The 12,505-nt window shown below is 59.6% G+C and overlaps 1 protein-coding gene across 1 annotated transcript in view; it reads right to left on the reverse strand.

Moving 5' to 3' along the window:
• Window positions 1–10,176, reverse strand: part of VOPP1 (VOPP1 WW domain binding protein) — a 34,727-nt gene extending 24,551 nt beyond the window's left edge. The window contains exon 1 of the mRNA XM_036327278.1: window positions 10,009–10,176. Coding sequence (XP_036183171.1) covers window positions 10,009–10,062 — 54 coding nt within the window. The 5' untranslated portion in view covers window positions 10,063–10,176. The remainder of the gene's footprint in view (window positions 1–10,008) is intronic.
• Window positions 10,177–12,505: the final 2,329 nt, after the last annotated feature.

Raw genomic sequence — 12,505 nt, forward strand, 5'->3', positions numbered from 1 at the left:
CTGCAGAGTCTGCAACTGCGCCCCAGACCCCCACCAAGCGGGAGAGAAATGACCGTGTGCCAGGGATCTGGCCTGGCTAGACCACGGGAGCCATCAATGTCACTTTGGTTCTGTCGCCCCTCACCCTCAAGGACTGACCTACCTGTCCCCTCCCAGTGTCCCGCCACCAACACAGAGCAGCATACAGCCAACGCGGGTGAGGCTGGGCACAACTCCCCGTGCCTGGGCCGGGGCCGAGATCTGTCCTCTCCTCTCCCCCTTATACACTCAGGCACTGCATAACCGCATCCACCCTGGAGGACAGCGCAGGCACGACCCCACGCTGGTGCGACAGAAAAGTGAAACAGACACGACCGCAGCTGCAGTCCCAGCTCAGGGTCACCCTGTGACACCCGACAGGGCTCAGGGGTGACAGCTGTGTCTAAGGGCCTCCGCTCTGACCCTGTCCCTCGACTCGGGGGGGGCCTCCGCTGGCTCCTGTTTGAGGGCATATGCCTTCCAAGCCCGCAGGCCCACCCCTGGGGAAGGAGGGGGCGAAGGCTCTGGTGTTTAAAAATCAGTTCACAGATGAATATGTCACTCTTCCCAGGGAATTCACAGTTTTGAGCGATTGTATGGAGAGAACACCTTAAGAGAAGGGAAGGGCGGTGACAGGAGCAGGAAGTGCTTGGGAAGCTGAAGCATGAATTCCATCAGGCATCGGGACGGGACGGGTCCGGGAACAGAGGAAAACCAGTGAGATACAAATGAAGCCTGAAGTTTCCTTAATGGGACTATGTCAACACAGGTCTCTCTTTTAGCAGATGGACAAGGCAAGAGAGGGTGTGAAGTTGGTGTCAGCTAGTGAGAGGCACCAGGACCTCTGCATTAGCTTCGCAACTTTCCTATAAATCTAACGTTGTTCCCGAATTAAAGCTGGTCACAAGCATACTGCGCCCAGAACAGATCAGCAACAGAAACCGGAGGGAAGGCCCCCCGGCTCTGAAGCGCAGAGAGCAGACCTGGGTGAGGGGAGGGTGCAGGCCGCCCAGGGCCTCTGGCCACCTTGTAGGACTCTGGTCTGGGGGGGAGGGGGGTAATGGGGAGCCAGGGACACCCGAAGGCTGCATCAGGCCCCTCCCAGCATGCCTCAGGCCCTGGGGCAAGGGCAGCCGCTGGTTTGCAAATGTATGAACCAGCAAAGCAGAGGTTACTCAGCATGTGAGTGAGTGAGAGGAAGCGCTCTGTTGACCCACATTACGGCCCGGCTTGCAGGCAGGCACTCCCCGCTGGGCCCTGCGTGGGGGTCACAGCACACAGTGTGCTCTGTGTCCAATCCGACTCCTAGGGCGCCTCCCAGCACGGCTCACAGGTCCGTGTTCCCGCCCAAGCCCACATCTAAAGGCGCGAGAAAAAGAGCGGAAGGTTGACTGCTTTACCTAAGAAACGCTGATGGGGGAGGGGGAGGGGAAGGGGGAGGGCAAACAGAAACCCACTGCAGGGGAAATGAAAGCTGGGCTGGGTGCTGCAGCCCGGTCAGCTGTGAGGGGGGCGGATCAGCTGTGAGGGACACGCAGCTCTAGGAAGTAGTAGGGGCCTTGGTATTCCCGGGAGGCCCGCTGACAGCCAGGCCAGGCCAGGCCCTGTCCCATTCTGAGGCTGGCGAGAAAGACAAGGTGACGCCCCTGCTACCAGCTGGGAGGAGTTTGGGGAGCAGCAGCGAGGGGACCTCTCTGGCTCTTTTTAACTATGATGCCACCCAAACCTGAGGCTCAGCAGGGCACTGTGGCGACTTTCAAAGCGGAGACCTGTTCTCTGACGTTTAAGTATAGGGATCATTTCAACTTCTCTCTTTACACCAACCAGTCTCGCCAGCTTCGTGGGAGCTACAGGGTCACGTCAATTCCAGAAGCAGCAATTGCAGAGGCCTCTGCACACAGACCGAAGGGGGCCAGTCACTCAGGCACTCACTGGAAACGGAGTCAGGAGCGGTCCCCTCCACCCGGCCGCCCAGGCCCGTGCGCTTTTTGGCTCACAATACTGGTAGCTTTACCGTAAGATAAGGTAACATTACAGGAAAACCTAGATGTCCAGCTTTTTTGTGAAAAATCTTTCGACCAGCATTACTTTCAGATGGTAAATACGAATATGGAAGCATTTATTTGAGCAAAAGGAGCTGCAGCTCAGGAGGCTCGGATTCAGGGAGCAACCCAACAGCACTCCGGGGAGAAGACAGAGAGGTTATAAAGGCAAAACCACGCGGGTAATGCTTTCATGCAAATGAAGGATCAGGCTAGGTCCACAGGGATTGGTTAGTTCCAATATGCAAATGAAGGGGCAAAAACTACAAGGAGGAAGTCAAGTCCCTGTAACAGCGGGTCCGGGATGTTTACGGCTCAACCTTGAGCGAAGCACCACCAGGTTTAGCAGTTTAGCAGCAGCTGAGTGCTGCCTTGTGAGGCCGCATCCTTGTTTCTGTGTCTGCCTCTCCCTCCCAGCTACTCCGCAATTAGAACGCATTAGCTTTCTTCTCGCACTAAATAAAGCACCGGTCTAACGCCACCATCTGAAAGTGAGAGATTCCGTTGGCTCGAGCGGTCAGAATGGCCTCCTGGGAAAGGCTGGATGTGAAATGAGAACAGAAAGATGGAGAGGCCTTTCCCAGAGGAGAGGAGGGAACAGCATGACCAGAAGCAAAGGGGGCTGGATGGCGGGGCGGGGAGCGAGGGGGGGGTGCCCTCTAGCTCAGAAACTCTGGGCGCTGGGGTTTGGCTGGCACATGAAGCCAGCACGCCCCCTCCTCACCCACAGCCCCCTGGCTCTCGGTCTGAGCGGCTTTCTTCCCGACTTCTTTCCCATCGAACACCGGCCTGAGGCTGCCATTCCCAGTAGCAGGCCACGGGACGGAACTGGATCAACTGGATCCGGCCACCCTGGCAAGAGTCTAATGGCTTCTAAAGTCAGTGGTGTGCTCATTTAGATGCAGGCCACGCCCTGGATGTAAGGAGAGGCAACCTGGGACCCGGCGTGCAGGTAGGCACCCCCCCCCCCGCTCCCCCCCGTGTCCCTGCGTGGGGGTCACAGCACACAGTGCACTCTGTGTCCAATCCGACTCCGAGCTCTCCTCCCCGCACGTCCCACGGGCCCGTGTTCCGTCCAAGCCCACGGTTAAATGCGCAGGAAAGAGGACGGAAGGTCGACCCCTTTCTCCAAAGAAACGCTGAAGGGGGAGGGGCCCCTGGGCAGAGGAAGGGGGGCTGGTTCCCCTTTTACACCGTAGGGGGGCAAACAGAGCCCCAGGGAAGGGGAAATGAGAGCTGAACAAATACGAAATGGATGTTGAGTTGACAAGGGCGGGGAGAGGGAGGGACAGCGTGGGGACCAGGGACAGGGGAGGAGGGGAGGCGTGGGACCCGTCACAGTCAGGGCTGTGCCTCTGCGGGCTTTGGCAGGCACCCAGGGGGAGGCGTCCACTGAAGGACAAGTGACTCGGACAAACACAAGCGCCTTCTGGACTGAGAAGCAGCGGCGAGAGAAGGGATACAGATGGCTGATTTTAGAAGCTCTGCACAAAACGCCTGCCTCCCGGGAGATTGGTCTCGCCTTCAGAGGCTAGAATGGGGGCCAATATGTTCCCATTCCCATCTTCCACACTTGTCCCTATCAGATGCAAATGGCACACAGTAGGGCCAGCAGCCACTGCTGACATTTATTTACTATTGGACAAACCTCCACACTCACACAGGATCTTTTTTGTTGTTTTTAATCCTCATCCAAGGGTATTTTTTTCCATTGATTTTTAGAGAAAGTGAGAGAAGGGAGGAGGGAGGGTGAGAGAGAGAAATATCAATGTGAGAGAGACACATTGATTGGCTGCCTCCCACGTGGCCCGACCGGGGCCGGGGATCGAACCTCCAACCGAGGTCCATGCCCTTGACCGGGAATGGAACCCAGGACCCCTTGGTCTGTGGGCTGATGCTCTAACCACTGAGCAACTGGCCAGGGCTCAGGCAGGATCTCTAAGAGCACGTCTCCTGCCAGGCAAGCAGGAGAGCCCGGTGTTGTAAGTGAACTCGGGGAAGCCACGTGCGTGACAAACAAGAAAACGCTGGAGTCCGCCGGAAACGCAGGTCTGTCTGCTCCGAAGATGCCTTTTTCCCACCACATTCCATCACCTCCGAAAACTCGGGGAGACCCAGGTCGAGCACCCACCTCCCTCCTGAGGCAGAGCAGACCTACTGTCCCTGAATAAGGCCTTCACTTACAGAAGGAGAGGCGGCGGCCGGGAGCCGGTCCTCCCCAGAGGCCTCGGCCTGAGCTCGGTGCGCACCCAGGCAGGCGACCCGGCGCCATGGCGACAAGACAGGCTCCCGAGACGCAGTTGCTGCCGGGGGCAAAGCCAGGGCGGGGCTTTCCGTCTGGGTTTCCACATTGTCACTTCCGTGAGAATGACAAAGGCTTGACAACATAATTATAACTGTCAATCTCCCTAAAATAAATTAAGCTTGGAAGCACTCGGGGAGTTAACGAGACACGTGAGCTGATTGTGTCTCATGAACTCTCTGTGTTCCACGCCGGAGGCTGTGAGAAACGAGGTACATCTGGTATACCAGCTATTTGTGTCTTTGGGATTCAGGAATTTTTTTTCCCAAAAAGGAGGGGTTTAGGGGACAGTTCCTAGTGCAGTCCCCAGCCCCAGTCCCAAGTCCCCAAGCCAGGAGGGGGAATTAGGTTACAGCCCTCCCAACTAACCAAGACACCCTCCAGGCAGGAAACTTAACTACATCCAGGGCTCCCGTGCCTCAAGCCCACAATGGGTCCGTCCCAAACCTGAGGTATAGGACTCTCTCTCTCTGCTCTGGCCCAAGGCTGCCATTCTCTCCTCCCGAGGGTGGAAGTCCGCAGCTATGCACCCTGCAATGATCTCTCTGCCTATATCCACTGCCTCCCTGTCTTCCGGGAGCCCTGGACTCCTTAACCCCAACCGGCGAAGGTCACACTTCTAATCACCCAACACAATGGCCTTGCCTGGGCTCCCGCTGGGCCCTGGGCCGCCTGAGTGCAAACAACCCCCACATGTAGACGTCTGCTCCTGGCGCTCTGGACGCCCCTTTGTGGATGCATCTCTCCCCACCAAGGGCAAACAGCCGAACACGTCAACACATATCCCATCTGAAGCGGAATCCTGACTTGTTAATAAAATGAAGGCCATTGGTGTCTCCACGTCACAATCTCGCTCATCTGTCTCAATCCCAGCATCAGCCTCCAGCTTCGACGGAGCTCTGCTCAACCTTTTTATTAATCAGTTGGATCAATGGCGTGATCATCAAATCTGCAGATGGCACAAACCCATCAAGGACACCAAATTTTTTTTAAAAAAAGGATTCAGACACACACTTGTAAGTGTAAAGGTGTATAGAACATTCAACATGAGAGCAGGAAGTGATGCTGGATTCTGTGCATAACAGACGTGTCCTCACCTACTGCACTTTATTAAAATGTCCTCGGTCGTGCTGCTCAGTTTTGACAGAACCAGGATTAACACCAGGGTCTGCGAACAGGGAGCTCATCACTGACCAAGTCAGCCACGGGCAGTAGGAAGAGCATCACCTTTAAAGCTGTGCAATTCACCCTCATGCTGTGCCTTCTTACTCACTACATGGGCCAGACTTCTCACCTTTAAAGTGAGCATAATAAAATTTTATATTATAAAAAATAAAAACAGTATTCAGACAGATGTTGACAGGCGTTAAGAAAATGAGATGAAAGAAGTAATGTGAAATGTAATTAAACATCATTAGCCCAGTTGGTGTGACTCAGTGGTTGAGCATCAACCTATGAACCAGGAGGTCACCGGTTTGATTCCCAGTCAGGGCACATGCCCAGGTTGCCGGCTTGATCTCCAGTGTGGGGCGTGCAGGACGCAGCCGATCAATGATTCTGTCTCATCATTATGTTTCTATCTCTCTCTCTCTCTCCCCCTCTCCCTTTCTCTCTGAAATCAATAAAAATATATTTTAAAAGAGAGCAAAACCTTTGACCCTCTAATGCTTAGATGGTAGAGAATAAATCCCATCATACTGGGCGGTAACAGATACAGAGCAGGGAGGGAAGTGGCAGAGTGAGGGGGCTGGGAAGGGAAAGAGGTGGCATCTTATATACGGTGGCCAAGACAGGCTCACTGAGAGGGTGACATTTGAGTGAGAAAAGATAACCGGGAAAATGACCAGCCACCCCTGGCGAGAGAAACCGTGGCCTCATCCAGGAACGTCTAGGGTCACTGAAGCCCAAAGGAAGCAGAGCCTGTTAGGGGTCCAAGTCTGGGCACGAGCCTGGCCCTCCCGGCCCCCAGGAGCCAGGGGTCCCCTTGGCACAGCAGAGTCCCGCCCACCTGCTCATGCATCACTGTCACCTCTCCTGCAGGCACCCAGCCTCCCGGGAGCTTCCAGAGAAAACCTCCCTCCACGCTTCTTTTTCATTCAAATTGCATGTTGCTCAGATTCTAAAAACTCTACTGAGTGGGAGGCCTGAAGAGGATTATTTCAGAAAATTGGCACCCGGGGCTGCCACATTCACTGGGTCCCAGGGCATGAAAAACATTTGGCACAAGACAAAAATCCCACAGAAACTCTGAAACGTAACTGAGTTCCAATTCAAAACTCCTGGGCGTGAGCGTACACAGGGCTTTATGAAAACACGCACTGATCTCCTTCCTTTCCCGACCCCAGTGCTAGAAGACAAGGCCCATGTCCAACCGCCTCAGAGCAGACGCCCTTGTTCTAGCCCAAGACGGGCTGTTCTCCTGCCAGAACGACTTGGAGACACATGGCAGCCTCGCGTACAGGGTCCTAGTTCCAGGGAGAATCAAGAAGATGCCGAGCCCGGGCCTTGACTGAAATAACCTGGTGGGGGGCACCCCCGGGAACGACTGGTGAACCCCAGCCCTGCGGGGGGGGGGGGGGGACGTTTACACTAAATGGCAGAGCACCCATTTCTGGGCTCACTTCAGTAAGGGTGGAGCCCTTAGAACAAAAATGACTACGTGGCCCGGCCCGCGTGGCTCAGTGGTTGAGCATCGACCTATGAACCAGGAGGTCACGGGTTCGATTCCCAGTCAGGACACATGCCCAGGTGGTGGGTTCGATTCCCACTAGGGGGCGTGCAGGAGGCAGCTGATCCATGATTCTCTCATCAAGGATGTTTCTCTCTCCCTCCCTCTCCCTTCAGCTCTGAAATCAATAACAACATTTATATATACAAAAACGGAAAGGTCACTTCGGATGGGTCCTGAGAAGCCACCTGGGGAGGAGGGTGCGGTCAGGGCTGCTCCTTAAAGCCCTGTCTGGGTTTCTGGGCGAGCCTGCCGCCAGGCGGACAACTCTGGAGAGGCCGGGGGGGCCCCCTGGCTCACTGCCCCATGTCCCTCCCTCGGTGTCAGGAGTTGGATGCTAAATGGTACGGCTCCCTGAGGACCTGTGCCTGAGTCCTGAGGCCCAGCCGCTGGTTCCCGTGTGTGATGGGATGACCACCGCCCAGGTCGCCATCAGCCTGGACACCCTGTTTGTAAACTCTCCGCATGAACGTGCCTGCGGCCTCCCTGCAGCCAGGAGGCCTCGGGACAGGTGGGCCCCTCGGCCCTGGGCCTGGGCGTATCTCCACCCCAGGGACCGGCAGGGACCCTCCGGACAACTTCTTCAGCACCTCCCTCCCATGTGAAGTGAAAATGGGGAGAAAAGGAATGGCCAAGAGGATGAAGAAGTTGATTCTGCTTTTGTCTTGTTTCTTTTAGGGAGCGGATATTTGTAAAGTGCTCAGAGCAACGGCTGACAGAGAATAAGCGCTCTACCAAGGTGCTTGCTAAGGAAAAACACGAATCCTCAGCCTTTATGTCTAACAGGTACGTGAGTTTCCACAAAGGGGTGAAGTGTGTGGAGGAGGTCATGGGGGGGGGGGAGCCCTTCTCCAAACAGGTGTTAGGTCCCCTCAATTGTGACCCTGGGCGGTACCAGCAAGGAGCAGGGGGCCGGCGGTCAGTGTGGAGCCACCACTGTCACCAGGGCCCCAGGGCCCGACATTCCAGGTGGTTTATGATCAACTAGCAAGTGCAATGCAAGCAGCTCGAGCGGAACAAAGACAAGCATCCCGGTGGCTGTGGGAGCCATCAGATACCTCCCTCAACTGGTCTGCCCTCAAACGCAAGAGAGCCCCCTGCGTCCCCCCACACCTCTCCCGGGCGGCCCTGTGTGCGTGGCTCGGGACTGGAACGCATCCAAGGCGTTCTGATAACAACAGGTTGGAGACGAAACCCGGGCGACCAGTTTAAGAGGCAAACATCTCAGATCTCGATCTCCCGTGTAAGATTCCGCGTGATGAGTCACAAAGGAATGTCCCGAGTTCCTCGCACACCTCAGGACGATGATCACCGCGAGATGGGCCGCACCACGCAGCCCGTGGAACAGTCACCCGTCCGCGCAGAGCAAGCCCGGCTGACGGTGCAGGAGTCCGAGCGGCCACAGGCCCACTTTTAAGACCCGTCAACCCCTCGGACAAGACCCGAACTCTCCATCCAGATGAGGAATGCCTACCGACAAAACAGGCATTTGTTGTTGTTAATCCTCACCCGAGAGTATTTTTCCACTGATTTTTAGTGCGAGTGGAAGGGATGGAGGAGGGAGGAGAGGGGGAGAGGGGGAGAGAGAGAGAGAGAGAGAGAGAAACATCGACCAGTGGGAGAAAGACGCATTGATTGGTTGACTCCCACCTGGGTGCCCTGACTGCCCTGACCAGGTACTGGCCCTTGACGGGGAATTGAACCTGGGACCCTCCCGCGCTGGCCAACGCTCTAACCACTGAGCCCACCAGCCAGGGCCCGAACAGCTCTTTTGGCCAGAACCCTGAGGCGGTCTGGTCTGGGCTGCAGGGCACCGGCCACACAGCGATGACCAGCCAGGCCGCTGGGGTCCGGCCGGCGCGGACCTTAAAGGGGCGGGGAGGTCCCGGCGCCGGTGCTTCTGGATAAACAGCGGCTGGTGCCTCACCCGGGGAAGTTGTTCCTACGGTTTTACCAGCCCAGCCGTGGGGAGCCTGCCAGCGGGAGGCGCCCACAAAGGCACGAGCGCCGGCCGGGGGCAGCCAGAACGCACCCACCGGAGCCCGGGGCCAAACCTTCCCCGTCCGCCGCCCTCCCAGGGAGCGGGTCCCCCCCCCCCCGCCGGTGACCCCGACTCCTCGCACTCAGCACGGGGAGCCGGGGTCCGGGCGCTCGCACCGCTGGAGTCGCACAGCCTCCGGTCCCGCCGACCACCTCCCGCGGCCCAGGAACCGCGTGCAAACGTCCTTCCAAGTGCGGGAGCGGACGGAGCGGACGGAGCGGACGGAGCCCGTTCCCACGCCCGGAAACGCCGGCGGCGCGGGGCAACCCAGCGCAGAGCCGCCGCCTGGGACAGCCGGGTCCCCGGGAGGGAGGCGGTCCCCGGGCGCTCACCACTCCCCCCTCCTCCCCGTTCCCTCCGGGCGGCCCGCACCCTCCCGCCCGCGCCCCGGGAGCCCCGCGCCTCGGCGCCCGCAGGAGCGCTCGCTCCCGCCGCCCCGCTACCTCGCTGGCTCCCGGGACTTTGTCTCCAAACTCTCCCCGCGCCCACCCGCCCCGCCTCTGCGCCTGCGCCGCCCCCGCCCCCTCATTCTGCCCCCCACCCCCACCCCCACCCCCCACCCCGGGATCCGCGTCCCCGCGGGGAGGAGACCGGCAGGGCTGCGCGGAAGGGTCTCTCCCGGTCCCGGGCGGCGCTGGCAGCCGGAGAAATCAGCCGCTCCGGCCCCGGGGTGGGGCGGGCCGGGTGGGGACAGAAGCGGGCGCCGCGGGGAGCCCCCCGACCTCGGGTCCCTCCGCGTCCCAGCGCCGGACACACGCAGGACCCGGGCGGCGCGGCCGCTCCCCGCTCGCCCCTCGCGGCGGGTCCCCCGGGCGCCGGCCCGCTCGCCGCCCCGCATTGTTCGCGCCCCGGCGCGCGCCCGGCCGCCCGGCCCTACCTCCGCCAGCAGCGCCAGCAGCAGCGCCGCCGCGCTCGGGGGCAGGCGGCTCATGGCTCCGTCCTCTCCCGGCGACACGTCCCCGCTGGGCCTGGCCGGCGGCAGCAGGAGCCGGGACCCGCCGCCCTCGCCGCGCTCCGCCCCGCGCCCCGCCCTCGGCCGGAACGCGCCCGGCGCGCGCCCGCGGACACCTGGAGCCCCGCCCGGGGCGCTCGGCGGCGGGGGGACCCCAGGACGGGCGGCCGGCCCCGCGAGAGGCTGGGGAGCTGCCTGGCCGGGGTCGCCTCCGCCGGGGGCCGTCCTGTTCCCCCAAATAGACCCGGGGAGGCTTTTCAAAGGCGCAACGTCTCCGCGGGGTGTGGCTCGCTCCGGAGGGAGGTGGCTGTCCCCGAAGCCATCGCTCCTTCTCGCACCCGGGGCCTCGGTTCTTCCCTCCCCTGATCCCCGCGAACCGAGGGGCCGTGCACCCAACCCACACGTGACGGCAAGGACAACCCAAGGGCGCAGGAGGCCGCCTGCCAGCCGCAGGCCCCGGCGCCTGGCCTCTCGCTTGTCAGGGCTCTTCACGCCGCCCCGCCCGCCCGGCCCTCACCCGGACCCCACGTGGAAGTCCACCTCCCGCGGCTGCGTGTGCGGGTCCTCCCCTCCGCTGAGCCGTCCCTCCGCGCCCCCCCCCCGGCCCCCACCCTATGGGTTTCACACCGTGGCTCGGTTCCCGTCTCTTCCCTGCGGTTACTCAACGAGCATTTATGGAACTTGTACCGCAGCCTGAGCTGGAGAGCCGTGTAGGGAGCGGAGAAGCCATGGTTCAGGGTGCTGAGTGCAGACCCCCGGGGTGGGATGGTACAGGGCACGGAGGACACGGACCGCCCATGACCAGAGTGGAGGGCATGGGGTCATGGAGACGGACGTCACGGAAGGCCAGTCCCAAACACCTTCGAACCTCCGATGCAAGAACTCACCTGGTGACCATGCAACAGGCATCAGGGACTCTCCCTGCCGGACCCAGACCTGCAGGCCAAGCAGAGGTGCGCGAGGCCTGCCCTCCGGTCGGGGCCAGCAGAGAAGCCCCCAAGTCTTTGGGCTCCAGTAACTGGGACTGTTTACCAATGGGGCATCTCACTGCCTTTTAAGGGCAAAAGTTAACTGTGCTGGAAACTAAGCCGCAAGCCTTGTTGTCAATAGAGATGCAAATGCCTTAACCCCCCACTGGTGAGGTGACTGGTCTCCTGTGAAATGCAAATACCCTCGGCTGGGGACGGAACCTTAACCAGCTTTCTACCTAATTTATCAATTTCACCCCAAGAGTTCCCTCCGGCCCCTCCCTTTCCACTGGCTGTGTGTGCAGGGCAGTGGCCTGAATTCCCGTGTGACTCCTCTGTCACCATCAGGTTCCCTGGTGAATGGATTCAAACACAAGTGCGACAGGTGCTCACTAGGTAACAGGTGTAGTGACACGGGTGCTGTCCACTGGGAAGTCCACTGGGAAGTCCAAGAGGATGTATGGGGGCGAAAGGAAGGATTGCACCTCAGCGTGAGCAGGCCTGGGAGCCGCATGGCCGTGTTTGGCTGGACCAGAGCGTTCCCTTTTATCCAACCAGCGATTGTGACAGTCCCAACCTAACTGGTGTTTCTTTTTCTGAAGCCAGCTGTTGGGCCACTCTGGCCAGTTTTTCTAGATCCCCAGCTGGAGAGTTGTGCCTGGACCATGATGGAGGCTGCACAGCCGCCGGTCCTGTGTGGGCTGCATTCCCTGGGGAAGCCTCTGCGAGGCGGTTCCCTTTGGCTTCAGAGCATCCAGTTCAGAACGCCCTGGATCGGAACAGTAGCAAGGGCAGCAGGTAAAAGTCCACTCAGCGTTTAACAATTCCTGTCCTAGTGGTTTGGCTCAGTGGATAGAACCTCAGCCTGTGGACTGAAGGGTCCCAGCTTCGATCCCAGTCAAGGGCACGTGCCCGGGTTGTGGGCTTGATCCCCAGCCGGGGGCGTGCAGGAGGCAGCTGATCCATGAATCTCATCACTGATGTTTCTATCTCTCTCTCCCTCTCCCTTCTGCTCTGAAATCAATAAAAATATATTAGAAGAAGGAGGAGGAGGAGGAGGAGGAGGAGGAGGAGGAGGAGGAGGAGGAGGAGGAGGAGGAAGGCCTGGTTAGGGGCCCAACTTGGTGGCCCGGAGAGTAGGAGCTGGGGAGGATCAGGGGAGGGAAGGCACCTGGGTGAGCAGACGGCAGGTGGCCCGACTGCCCGGGCCAGCCCTCTGTCCCTATGGTCTCCACCATCTCCTGGGTGACCTTCCAGCCTGGTAGCCACTTGCCCCAGGGGTCGCCCAGCTGTCCTAGGTCTGAGCAACCGTTTCCGCTCCCTCCGGCATCACACGCGGCATGTGCGCTCCTGCCTCTGGCTCCTTCTGAACTGACCTCCTTCCCCTGAAAGCACCTTGGGCACCAGGTGTCTCCCCTGTTAGTGAGCAGCTCTCACTGCAAATCGGAGCAGTG

This window comes from Myotis myotis, unplaced genomic scaffold (assembly GCF_014108235.1).
Source record: "Myotis myotis isolate mMyoMyo1 unplaced genomic scaffold, mMyoMyo1.p scaffold_m19_p_11, whole genome shotgun sequence".
NCBI lineage: Eukaryota > Metazoa > Chordata > Mammalia > Chiroptera > Vespertilionidae > Myotis > Myotis myotis.